This window comes from Phalacrocorax carbo, chromosome 2, assembly GCF_963921805.1.
Source record: "Phalacrocorax carbo chromosome 2, bPhaCar2.1, whole genome shotgun sequence".
NCBI classification, from domain to species: domain Eukaryota; kingdom Metazoa; phylum Chordata; class Aves; order Suliformes; family Phalacrocoracidae; genus Phalacrocorax; species Phalacrocorax carbo.
The window spans coordinates 152,000,840-152,013,320 of record NC_087514.1 but is presented as its reverse complement, the minus strand read 5'-3'; the positions used below and the strand labels follow the sequence as shown (position 1 = coordinate 152,013,320).

Sequence of the window (12,481 nt, the reverse complement as noted above, 5' to 3'; positions counted from 1 at the left end):
TAAAAGCTGTTTCAGTGTTAAAGAATTTCTTATTTTGTATATTAGTCTGGCTTAATGTCCGATTCTTTCCATATTACTGTAAGCAGTTCAAAACCTGCTCTGTTAACATCTGCAAAGTTGCTGGGGGAGAAAGAACATCGTGGTCTTGATAAGCCACGCTGTTGGTAGGCTGGTAGGTAGGTAGGCTGCTGAAGGGAGGCTTAATTCTAGCATTTCCGTTTGGATCAGGGTGCTGCAAAGTCCTGCTTTTGAGACTGCACATCTTGACACTTTCCATCAAGTTCACTTCCCCTACATGGGGATGCTCGGTAGCTCATCTCTGATGATGCGAGATCAGGAGCTGGGCCTGCCTGTGAACTGCAGCATCACATGGCTGTTCCACATCCAGGGAACAAAGGTTTGCAGGGCGAGTTAAGGTTTTGGTTCTTTGATTAAAATTTATTGCTTTTTCAACCATCAGTGTTTACTCAAATCTACACTTCCATGAAGAAGAATGCATCGGGTAGTTTCATGGTCTGATGGTCCTAGAATCTACTGTGCAAGGAGTGTATTCCAGCTGTAATTCAGTGTTACAGTAACATCGACATTGATTAAGTAAATAAGATAGCTGCTAAGGTCCCAAACAAAAAATTACGTACTTAAGATTAGCTGGAAAAATCTACACCACAAACTTGGAAGTTTTAATCAAAAGTAAAACTCCTTGGTGTGAAAAAATTTTAATATCTGTACCTGTGCCTTTCTGAGCAGTATATTTCTCTCAAGACAAAGCAGCAAGATACCATTTTCCTACTTTCTTTTATTGTGAGTTGCTGCTTTGTAGTGAATCTTTGTACAAGCTGACATGCTTAGAGTTGTGGCATGTCCAAGTAAATTTGTGTTTGTAATTAATGATATCTGTTTGGGAGTTCTGGCGGACAGGAGTGCTTACAGAGGTGTGGGCCGTTGCTAGAGGTCTGTAGTGTCCATGTAGCTGTCCCATGTCACTGGGGTTGTTTGGTTTCTCCAGGTAAGAAAATAGCTGTGCCCTTTTTCTCCCACCCCCCCCACCCCCCCACCCCCCCAAAAAAAAAAAAAGGTGAGTGGGATTATTCTTGCCAGTCCATAAAATTCACACTGAAAAGTGTGGCCCTCAGCTAAAGCTAGTAAATCTTCTGGAGTGAGGGAAGAAGGAACTTTTTTAGCAGGATAGCCATCAAATCCTGAAACAGGCATCTCCAGAGACTAATTCTGCTTATTTTAGAAACATGTCTCTTCCTGCTCTTTTTATAAGCAGAGCCTTGATGACTGGGGGTGGGGGCTGACTGTGTGACCAGTGTAGTCCAGCATACAGCCTTGGACTATAGCAGAGAAGCAGTATCCTTTGCTTTTTTTTTAACTAGTTCTCTTTTTCTCCCTCCCCATCTCACTACCTCCACCATGCCAGGACAAGCATTTCTGTACCCACATGGCTGAAAGTAGCTGCTTTCTTTGTTAGATTAGTGTTTCAGACAGATCTCTTCCTTGTTCCAGCGCTCCTCAGTGACTGCACTAATGCTAGCACTGGTAAGAAAGGAAAGCAGTAAGAATAATCAACCAGGAGGTTGATTAATGACGATGAATAATCAACAAGGAGGTTAGGACAGCTCTCTTTAAGTGGCTTTCCATCCTTACACTAGATGAAACTGGCTGTAAACATAATCTCAGCTCTAGGAGGGATCAATTCCATATAGCATTTCTGAATCAAGCTTTAAACCTGTGAAAACACAGCTGATGTAAAGAGGTGTCAGTCTGCAGGAAGCATGGACACTAGTCCAAAAGTTAATTGCTTATTTATTTCTAGGTTTATAAGTGTGATTAGAGTGGTGTGTGGGGATACAAATCGGTAGGCTGTCTGGTTAGTGCCTCAGAAAGGTGGCTTCTGCACAACAACTCAACTCTCACTGGATATTTAAATGTCTCCCCCTGTGTTCTGAAGCATGGTTAGGTATTTCAATAGAAAGCTTTGCAGCAAGGCACACTTCAGCACGCAGTAGAGGCAGATAGATGCCTTGTGGTGTTTTCCTTTGCTTGGCATTGGCTTGGTGGATGCCAGAGTTACTGGGTCAGATGAGGAGCTGCTCAGCCACGTGGAACAGTAGCAGCAAGCCGTTAGGCCGCTGCAGTAACGTTGCCTTAATGTCAGTATAAACTGTGGCCCGTGTCTGGTGGGGTGGAATGCTGAGCCGAATAGTGGTGAGAGGAGATGAGCATAGCCATTGATACCTCATTTCAGAGGAATTAATGTTTCCATAACTCTTACCCTTTTCCTTAATCCCATTTGCCCAACTAATTTTCTGCACAGATGCTATTGCTGCTCTAATAAAAAAAATTTAAAAGCTGCAAAAGGCTTTAGTGCTGCGGAGTGGTAAATTTAATTTCTAAGTATCATGGTGAGTAGCAGAATACAAAGGTGCTAAATATTTGATTTGCAAATTCAAAATTAGTCTCACTTTGGAGAAATAATGCTTCCTTTTTCCTGTTGTTGCTTAATGAGTCTCTCATTTCAAATTAGACGCTCCAGAGATTTCAATCAAAGCTGGTTTTATACAGAAAAAATTCTCTTCAAGCATTAGTGTTCGTAGAGACAGTTAGATGAAAAACTTGGAAAGCAACGAGTCCAAACATTCAAGGTTATGTCCATGTTTGTCTTCCTAAAATATTTAACAAAAATAAAGTACGGTTCACAAATGTGCAGAAATAATTTTAAAATCAGTTTTTCAACAGCACACCATTTGCAGCCTTTTAAAAAGGATCCAACTGGTGATATAGTTGTTAAAGAAATTTCAGTTCTTGGCAAGCTTTCCTTCTGTAAGCTTTGAGCTGCCTTTTTTTCAGGGTGGGGGAAAATCACTTTTTCAAGGATTCTGGGATATTTTTCAAGGATTTAATTAGAAGGGGAAGAACAAGTATAATAGAAAATACGTAAATGTTGCACAAAAAATTTCATTTATTTCTTGTAACAATAGGTTCTTTTCTGTTCTCTCCATCTGTGGTTGAATACTGACACAGGGTTTAGTTCCAGCTCCACCAGCGGTTTCCAAAGGCTTCATTTGGCTGCCTAGTGTAGTTAGGCGTTACTTGTTTTGGTTTATTCCCTTAACAGAAAAATCTGCAACAGGTCACTCCACAGTACTAACCAGTGACTTGCACGAGAGTGTATTTGGCACTCTTGTGACCAGGCTGCTGCAGTGGTTAGGAGGAGGTTTGGAGGCTGAGGGTGTGCATAGATTTGCTTGCATTAAATAACAATCAGAATGGAATCCAAATTAGCAAATTGTTACTCGAGTTTTTGCAAAACTCAGCAGATGGAAAAGCCATTAAGCAGTGGAGGTAAAGGAAACGAGCTAGTGTGTGTTGGAGGGCAGGCGGCTTGCTTTAGGAGAGGCAATGGCTTAGCCATATATAGAAGAGGACATTTTCCTTGGTAACTTTACGGGGAATCTGTGCCCAGAACTACATTCATCATGCAGATGCATTTCCACAGGAACGTTTCTCTTCCAAATGGTCTTAGTCATAGTTTTAGCACTGTGTCACATCTTTGCTGACTTATTTATATAGTCTGCATGGGCTTGCTGTGCATCTGCTGCTAGTCTGCCCTAAAAAGGTGAACTGTTTATAACTTTCTCATTTTGGCTAACAGAAAAGACAGTATTAAACTGATGCCAGCAGCTTAGGGTTTTCTTCTTACTGAAAAGCCCACCCCATTCTGGGCTGTACTTAAAGCAAGACTGCTTCTCAAATAACAAAATATCCTTTCATTTGAGGGAAGTAAGGTTTGCTAAACACAAAACATACCTACCATAAAACTAGGAAGGGAGGAACCTAAAAGTTGACCAACCTGGTAAGGCTTTGCCCTCCAGACTCCTAGTCCGATAGGTGTGCTCCTACACCATGTAACCATTCTCTTTCTCAAACCTTGATTCAGTCCCTTCGTCTGTCTTCCACCTACTTGCATTTGTTGGGTCATGGTTCCCCTCTGATCAAGGTTTGTGGTTGCGTGTTTTGATTGAGGTGATTGCTTATAGAGGGGACTTAATAATTAGAGTGTTCATGAAAAAGAGTTTGTGAATGAAGGACTGATGACGTCTGCAGTGATGGGCAGAGGGAAAAATTGGAGTTAGATATGTGCAATAAGTAATGCTCAAAAGTTAAGTAAGGTATAAATCACAGTTCAATTTTTTCTTTATTTTTTTAATCAGTAATTTCTTATATGCATAACATCTAGCAAAGTCATTGCACAGCAAATTCTCTTAATTTTCCTATGTCTGAACTCCCCCACCCCCTGGCTATAGCATCCACTGAAGAGAAGAGCAGGCCAAAATGATTTATCAGAAAAACATGAACCATATAATACTGTTGTTAGATACAATTTGTTAGCAAAGGGTTGGCTTCTGTTTGAAACTTTATCCACCAGATTTTAGAGCAGCTATCCCTTCTCCATTAGGTCTGGCTGGATGTGCAAAGCAACGATTATGAATGACCCCCTATCAGTGTGGGAAAACCAAAGCGCAACTGCTATGCTTATTTAAGCATTGCTCACTTTGCTGCTAATTTATCTGAAAAATAGTACATCTTCTAGAAAATGACAGGTTCATTTTAAAAGACTCTGCCAAGTTCATTTTTCCTTGGCTGTATTGCAAGATATTTTTTAGAACAAAAAGGTATTAAGTATATTGATGTTTCCAGGATGACTGGAAAGGCTTTAATTAGCAATAACATTTTAGGATGACCGAGGAAGTTGGCAGCCAGGGTCCACATTGTCAGAATTCTTATAATGAATAAAAGAGAAATGGGATTTCAAAAGTACCAAAATTCAGAAGATGTGACAGCTGACCTTGGCCGACTACCCGCTATTAGAGTAGAAGAAAATTTAGAAAAAAAAGGTCTATTTGAAACCTATTTATAGAACATAATTCTAACTCTGGAGTGCTAAGTGAAGCCTCACCAATAATTAGGGAAAATGACAAGTCAGTAGCCTTACACTGTGGTTTATAGGCATTCAAATCTTGTCTCATAAAGCATATAGATTATATAGGGTTTTTTATATGTATGTATTTTTTCTGCCGGGCTTTCATTAAGATTTACAGCACTGAACAAAGGGTAAAGTGTTTTTTATTTAGTAAAGATGGTATCCATTAATTCTGTGTTGCCTAAAGAAGAAAAAAGGGGCTGCGTTTATATCAAGGATGATTTTTATTACATATTGTGAGAGAAAATTCCTACTTTGGAGTGTAAGGTGCAAAGTTAGGCTGTAAAATGCCCTTTGGAGATTCTGAGGAAAATATTTTTGAAAGGGCCTTGAAGTTTATCTTAAAACAGAGACTGAAGAGAAGGTCTATAGCTCTCTTGTTTCCATCTTGTATTTCTGTGGTATCTTAATTTAGAAGTCTGTCTCTCTTGATAACATTTAGAGCATAAATATTTTCTGAGATGTTAATCGGTTGGTTTGGGTTCTTCCGCCTGCCCTGACTGAAGAGCATTTCCAAATTTCTCATAGCTTGCTTGTTTACCTAACATAAGAGTATTTCAAAATAATTTAAGAAGAAGCTACCCTGTTTAATGTCTTCTAAATACAAAGTTTAGCCCACAAACATGGTTGTCTTAGAAAAAAAGTGTCCAGCTGGTACAACTAAGATAACTTGATTTGCATCTGCTCCATGTTCCTTGTCTCCTCTGAAACACAGTTACATGTCGGCAGTTTCGTGCAACTTTTTTTGTGTTTTGCTTACTTGTTACGATAAATCATACAATTTGGTCTTCTGATTGTGTATTTCAGACTAATTTAAAACTGCTCACATGGGCTGGCATCCTCTGTTGTTTAATATGGAATGGATTTGCTCAGCAAGGTAAGTCACTTAATTTCATTGCAGTAGTTTAATGTTGCTTTAAAACTACATATATTTAGCAGATATTTATGTAGATAAATATATCAATGTTAGATGAGTGCTAATGGCAATATGCCAGTCATATCTCGTGTTAATAACCTGTTTGTAGTTAAAGCTTAGTTTACAAAGCCAGAATGAAACAAACTAAAATTCTGTTATTGTTAGCAGCTTTTAATAAATTAACTGACTGATTTGTGTTCTTTGCTAGGTGGAAGTGACTGCATAAAAGCTAATGCGAAATCATGTGGTGAATGTATACAAGCAGGACCAAACTGTGGTTGGTGTAAAAAAACAGTAAGTGTGAAATTACTTTTATGGTTTGTTTTTTTTCCCCTTGGTTTCAGATTTTAGTAAATACTTTAAACCTATCCAAATGTCTATTTTCGTTAATAATAGTTTCCTGTAGCTCTTCATTTTGATACTAACATGTACTTAAAAAATCAGATACTACGATTTTCCTGATGTCCTGGTTTGAGTAGAATTGCTTTTCACAACGTGCTTACTTCTACTTTTCTAAATCTTAAGTGTATACAGACCCTACAGGCTGTCTCATAGTTACCCAGACAGATTCCGTGCTGGAATGATTTTAAGTATGCTTCATTATACTCCTACAGTGACATTAGAGTAAAAGTAATTTTAGATAGACATAGGTGGAGAAGACATAGGAGGGGAAGAGATTGACGGTTGTCTTCTGTAAAAGAAAGCTGTTCAAATTTTAGTTTTCTGTTCATAGGCTTGGAAGGGGAGGAGACTGGTTTGTGTGGGTGGATTGTTTGTTTCAGTATGATACATAAAAAGACTGCTTTCTTACGTAATTAAAAAATTAAATTCAGGAAATACAAAATGTAAGATAACCTTAAATTGTGTGACTTAACCAATCTATGCTGAAGTGTCGTCTTCAGGTTAGAAACAGAAGAAAATGTTTTCCACAGCTGTTCTTCGGTTAATGAAAACTGGGAAATTTCCCCTTTCTTGCTAGAAGATGATAGTCTGTATTTATTTCCATATGGTACCTACTTACTATCCCCCAAACCAGCTTATAAACTTTAAACAATTAATTCAGCTGACTACCTTTAAAATTTGGCCTTGAGCTGTCAGATTTGTTGTAGGTTCTAGTCATCAAGAACTGACAAAGTTTAAGATATATTTATTTATATGCAGAATTGACAAGTTTCTCAATTAGAAGCCTTATTTATTCATATTTGAGGTTAGAGCTTTTTTTAGGTTTGAGGTAATGGTAATTTGTTGTTCAGAACAAAGTTAACATACTGGTTTTGCTTATGGATCTTACTTTCATATTGAATTTCCCCAAAATAGAGTTGTCTGTTTTTCCTCCACTCTGTCAGCATATTGCCATTATTTTGTTGTGGAGTACCAAGGTATGCTTACATAATCTCTAATTAAAGCCTTTCAAAACAAACAAACAAAGAAGATAAAAGGGAGGGTAGTTGCCAAGTAGGCTGTACAAATAGGTTCACATTATTGACAACTACATGAAGATGAGAGCTTTTCCACCTGCTGTCACTTTTAGAGTAGCCAATTTAAAAGCATGTCCTTCTGTCAGAGATGGCATTGGGCATTTTTAAAATTTTGTTTTGCTTACATCTTATATGCAGGTAAGTGTAAGTAGCTGCAAACTCATGGACTAAACAGTAGTCACTGATGTATTTAGTGTAATTTAACATATTTCAGGTGTGTGTGTTTTATTATTGAACTTCAAAAAAAAAAGTAATTGTAAAAAGCTTTATTGTGGGTACAGTGTGACGAATTGCAGATAGCTGTAAACTTGATATTCTCTTGCCTGTGTTTTCTAGGACTTTTTGCAAGAAGGAGAACCAACATCTGCCCGATGCGATGACTTGGCAGCACTAAAGAGTAAAGGTTGTCCTATGGAAGATATAGAAAATCCCAGAGGTAGCAAACACGTGCTTGAAGATAGAGAAGTAACGAATCGTAAGATAGGTGCTGCAGAGAAGCTGAAACCAGAGGCCATTACACAGATCCAGCCGCAAAAATTAGTACTGAAACTAAGAGTCGGTAAGTGCAGTTTCATTCTAGTCTTCGGATGATTTTTCTGTCACCACCACCACATCTGCATTTTTTGTTTTGAATGTGTAACCATTTTGTTACAGAAACTACTGTTGTTCAGAGAACCTGAATGATAGCAGAGCCATTTAGGTCAGCCCCAAGTGTTTAAATACTCCCAAAACAAAACAAACAGTATTTGGTTTTTGGGTTTTTTTAATGAAAGGTTAGATATTATCACTTATTCCCAATAGAATTTATGAGAAAATACATACAGCATTGATTGATATGTGTATTGGAAAGGTAAAATTATTTCATTCACAGCATTTTGTAGTTTATTTTTACAGCGTGGCTTCTTAGAACGAAAGTAGAAGAGTGTGCAAAAACTTAGACAAGTTATGAGAGCATTTCCTTTTCCTTGAAGTACTGCTGTTTCCTAAAGTCTGTGTGTCTGAACTGAATGGTTTTGTGTAGTTACACAGCACGATTTTTTTAATTGCTAAGTAAAATACTTCCCAGAGGCTAAAGATGTGGTCACAGGACTACAGTAGTGAGAACAAAGTAGTTGTGTGCCATTTCCAGCCTCTAAGGATAACTTTGTTTCATTCAAATGGGGAGGGGGAATCCAGGGCTAGTAGCTCATGCAGTAGTCGAGCAGTGTAGATTGTCCTTAAGGAGAGTTCCTAGGTACTGCAGACCCATTCAACAGCTACCTTATATTTACCTGGAATAAGAGCCTGTACATGGGGTCAGCTGCTTGATGGTGATTGCCTTAATAAATGCAAGATGATCTGAAGAAGCTCAGCAAGATGAGGAGAGGAAAGGAAAGAAAGTTATTTTGCAATTTTGGTATTGCCCCTATTTATTTCTAATGTGACCCTTTCAGCTTCAAACCAAACTACTGTCCCTCTGTTGACACAGAAGTTTCTTCATCAGAACATATGAGGGACCTGGGCAACTGGAACCTAATTACCCAAAAGGTTATTTCTCTAAGTGCTTCTCTTGGTAATAAGTTTTCCAATAGGGGACCGTGTGCTTGCAGAGACAGATACTTGCTTTCTCTGCAGGCTCTCTTAAACAGTAGCTAAGGAAAATCTAAAGCTTTTAGGTTTTGTTTTTGGTGGTGGGTTTTGTTTGGGGTTTTTGGGGGGGGGAGTTGGGGTTTTATTGTTTTTGTGTGAAAACCATGCTGCATAGCTGCGTGATCCATATGCTGTTATTTTGCCAATCTAATGGTTTCCCCAGTTTGCTAATTTTGCTCATCTTAAGCAAATGTTTGGTCATTAGTAAGCAGACAAGCAGCAGCAATATCACCATTTAACTTGGTGACTGAGGGGTATGGGGCAAAAAAACTTCTGATTCTGTTCTGTATTTCATATATAATAGGAAAAGAGTACTTTTCCATTTTCCCAGGGGGGCAGGGGGTGTGTGTGTGTAATTTGTCTGCAGTGTCTTTCAACGTCAGAGTGAGACTACATACTTCTGTTGGCAAAACTCATGGTCTAGGCTTACAATTGCAACGGGTAGTAACTTGCCATTATCTCACTGCTATTTCTATGCTCTTGGCCTGTATTTGATGCAAAGTAACTTGAAATATTCCATCCAGAACTGATTTTTCTTTTATAAACCTATTTAAACAATGTAGAATAATTTTGGATGCAAATAGATATTAAAAATTTGTGCTATTAGATCTTACAGGAACCTTGTTAAAATTATTGCAAGTATGAGGATTTGAAATTGCAGCAACTAAGAGAAGCTTGATTTTTTTTTTTGGCAGGCTGGTATTTTCTACAGGGAGATTAAATACTTCGGAAATATGAAATTGGATGTTTGAAAGAAATACATGACAATTTTTTCATCATAATTTGGTGTTAAGCACTTCAATTAACAGAATAAAAAAAAAAAATCACTCACCTCTAATTCAAAACCTCCATCAGTATTTCAAAGACTTCACTTAAAAATGCATTTTTCTTACTGGTCCAGCTGTGGATTTTTTAATGGTTTCTATTTGTTGTTTAATCTCTGAAACAGGGGAACCCCAAACATTTTCATTAAAATTTAAGAGAGCTGAAGACTACCCCATTGACCTTTATTATCTTATGGACCTCTCCTATTCTATGAAAGATGATTTAGAAAATGTGAAAAGTCTTGGAACAGCTCTGATGTTAGAAATGGAAAAAATAACTTCAGACTTTCGAATTGGTAAGAAAGCTTTGCTTATTCTAAAAAAAAAAGGTAATAAAATCAAGTTTCATTCCTGATGTTTTTCACATGATTATGTATGAAGTTTTTTTTTTACATTAGCAGTATTATGACAGATACTGTAATACATAGAACCTGTTGAATATAAGAGTACTTGGTCTTGATGGAGAAAGTGGAATGTAAACAAGGATGAGAGCTATTTCTGACATCAGTTGAGCTATAATGCATTTGCATTCTTATGTCATAATAGAAATAAGAGAATTCCATTCTTCAGCTTACAGGGTTTTTACTGTTCTGTCTTAGGTTTTGGCTCTTTTGTGGAGAAAACTGTGATGCCATATATAAGTACAACACCAGCCAAACTCAGAAATCCTTGTACAGGTGACCAGAACTGTACAAGTCCATTTAGCTATAAAAATGTGCTCAGCCTTACCAGTGAAGGAAATAAATTCAATGAACTTGTAGGTAAACAGCACATTTCTGGGAATTTAGATTCTCCTGAAGGTGGATTTGATGCAATAATGCAGGTTGCAGTTTGTGGGGTAAGTCTGTATTAGTTTTCTTTACTGCTCTATTAAATGCAATTGTCTGTATACAGCCTTATGTGTTATGGTGGCTGATGCTTGAACATGACATCTCATGCTAGCAAGACGAGAGACTAGGCAGACTGCATGGATACATGCATTTGTCTTTTTGTAGAGATCTCTAGTGAGCGAATGAAACTAGGAAATGTGAGTGTGTTGATTGGAATGTATCCATCTGTTGCGAACATGACCTCTAAAGACAAAGTTTTTGAAGTTTGCTGTAAAAGAAGTGTTAAATTCTGCTCAAAGGTGTATGAAATCCTGAGTAAGCAACTATTCTCAAATTATTTCAAGTTTTTAAATGCTTCTTGAAGAAGTTGTTGTTTCAGAATAGTTTGAATTGTAACTTCTGCTGGCTTCTCAGACAGTACTAGATGGAAACCTGATTTTTGTTTATTTCTGAAGATCTGATCTAGATCACTGCATTCTCTGATGTTTCTGTAGTGTGACAGACCATTCTATGCACCTGTACAACATGGACTCCCAAAAAAGTGACATCAAAATTTATTGCTTTGTTACCATATTATTTTTGCTGTTGATCAACGGAGTCAGGACTTCTGAAACAATCTGGAGGCTTATTTTAAAAGTGCAGTCTTAATCATAAGCCTTCTAGTGTTTTTTGTTGGGTGGTTGTTTTTTTTTTGTGGTAACTGGTATGTATGTGACACTTTTATATGGTCTTCACTCTTTAAATGAACTAGGGCATCAACTTGAGGAAGAATTAAAAAAAAAAAAGGAAAGGGCAGGTTACAGAATTTGGCCCTCCAGTTTTGGGCCAGGATGCTCGTGGGACAGTGAAAAGGGGCAGTTGTCTGGCAAGCACTATGCTGGGTACAAATCTGGACTAGACTGGCAAAGCCTGACGATTCTTCAGAGCCTAACGCTGGGCAAGCCGTCATCTTCCAATTCAGGACTGCAGCAGTGCCCTACACACTAACGTTGTCCCCTGTGCTCGGGCTGTGTGGTAGTGACAGAGAAGTGGACTTGGCTTTAAAGAGCTGGACTGATTTCTAAAACCCTGTCGCTCTTCAGTTACTCTAGTGAGAGCTGAACAGACCAAAGCAGATCTCAAAAAGAATGTTTCTTGCCTTTGGTGGAAAAACCTGCAGCAGGTTTTTGGGAGTAGGCCTTTAATTAGATGCAAGTGCTTTTAAGGTTTTAGTGAATTATGTGATTTCCAGGGTGACACTTTTGCAGTATGACTTCTTCTACGTCTGTCTACTTTTTAATGCATTTATCTCTCAAGCGTTGGTCCCCAAGGCTATAAATAAATTGCTGCAAAATACCAAAAATCTATGTGTTTGTTTTCCAAGGATCAAATTGGCTGGAGAAATGTTACAAGGCTGTTAGTGTTTTCCACGGATGCTGGATTTCACTTTGCAGGCGATGGTAAACTTGGTGGAATTGTTTTACCAAATGATGGGAAATGTCATCTGGAAAATAATATGTACACAATGAGCCACTATTATGTAAGTCTGTACATCATCTTCTAGGGAAATTAATATTTTGGGATGCTTAAATTAAAAAAATCTCATTAGGTCATCTGGTTTAGTTTCAGGCTGCTACATCTTTTGAACTTTACCCATTTACCTCTATTACATCAAGTGACTTTAGCTTAACTGAAGCAAATGTGCAAGAATTCATCCAGTCTTAATTGGAAAATCTCAAGAACTGGCACCTTTCACACTATGATTTCTGTTGTTGGATATTAACCTTTTTAATAATTAATAATCCTGCATGTCCACTGGCAAACTGTGCTGACTTTCC

At 37.9% G+C, this 12,481-nt stretch overlaps 1 protein-coding gene across 1 annotated transcript in view; it reads left to right on the top strand.

Moving 5' to 3' along the window:
* ITGB1 (integrin subunit beta 1) overlaps positions 1 to 12,481 on the top strand; it is a 44,595-nt gene that overhangs the window by 14,571 nt on the left and 17,543 nt on the right. The window contains exons 2-7 of the mRNA XM_064444932.1: positions 5,795 to 5,864; positions 6,112 to 6,197; positions 7,718 to 7,940; positions 9,960 to 10,130; positions 10,434 to 10,672; positions 12,028 to 12,183. Of these exons, the coding sequence (XP_064301002.1) occupies positions 5,795 to 5,864; positions 6,112 to 6,197; positions 7,718 to 7,940; positions 9,960 to 10,130; positions 10,434 to 10,672; positions 12,028 to 12,183 (945 nt within the window). The remainder of the gene's footprint in view (positions 1 to 5,794; positions 5,865 to 6,111; positions 6,198 to 7,717; positions 7,941 to 9,959; positions 10,131 to 10,433; positions 10,673 to 12,027; positions 12,184 to 12,481) is intronic.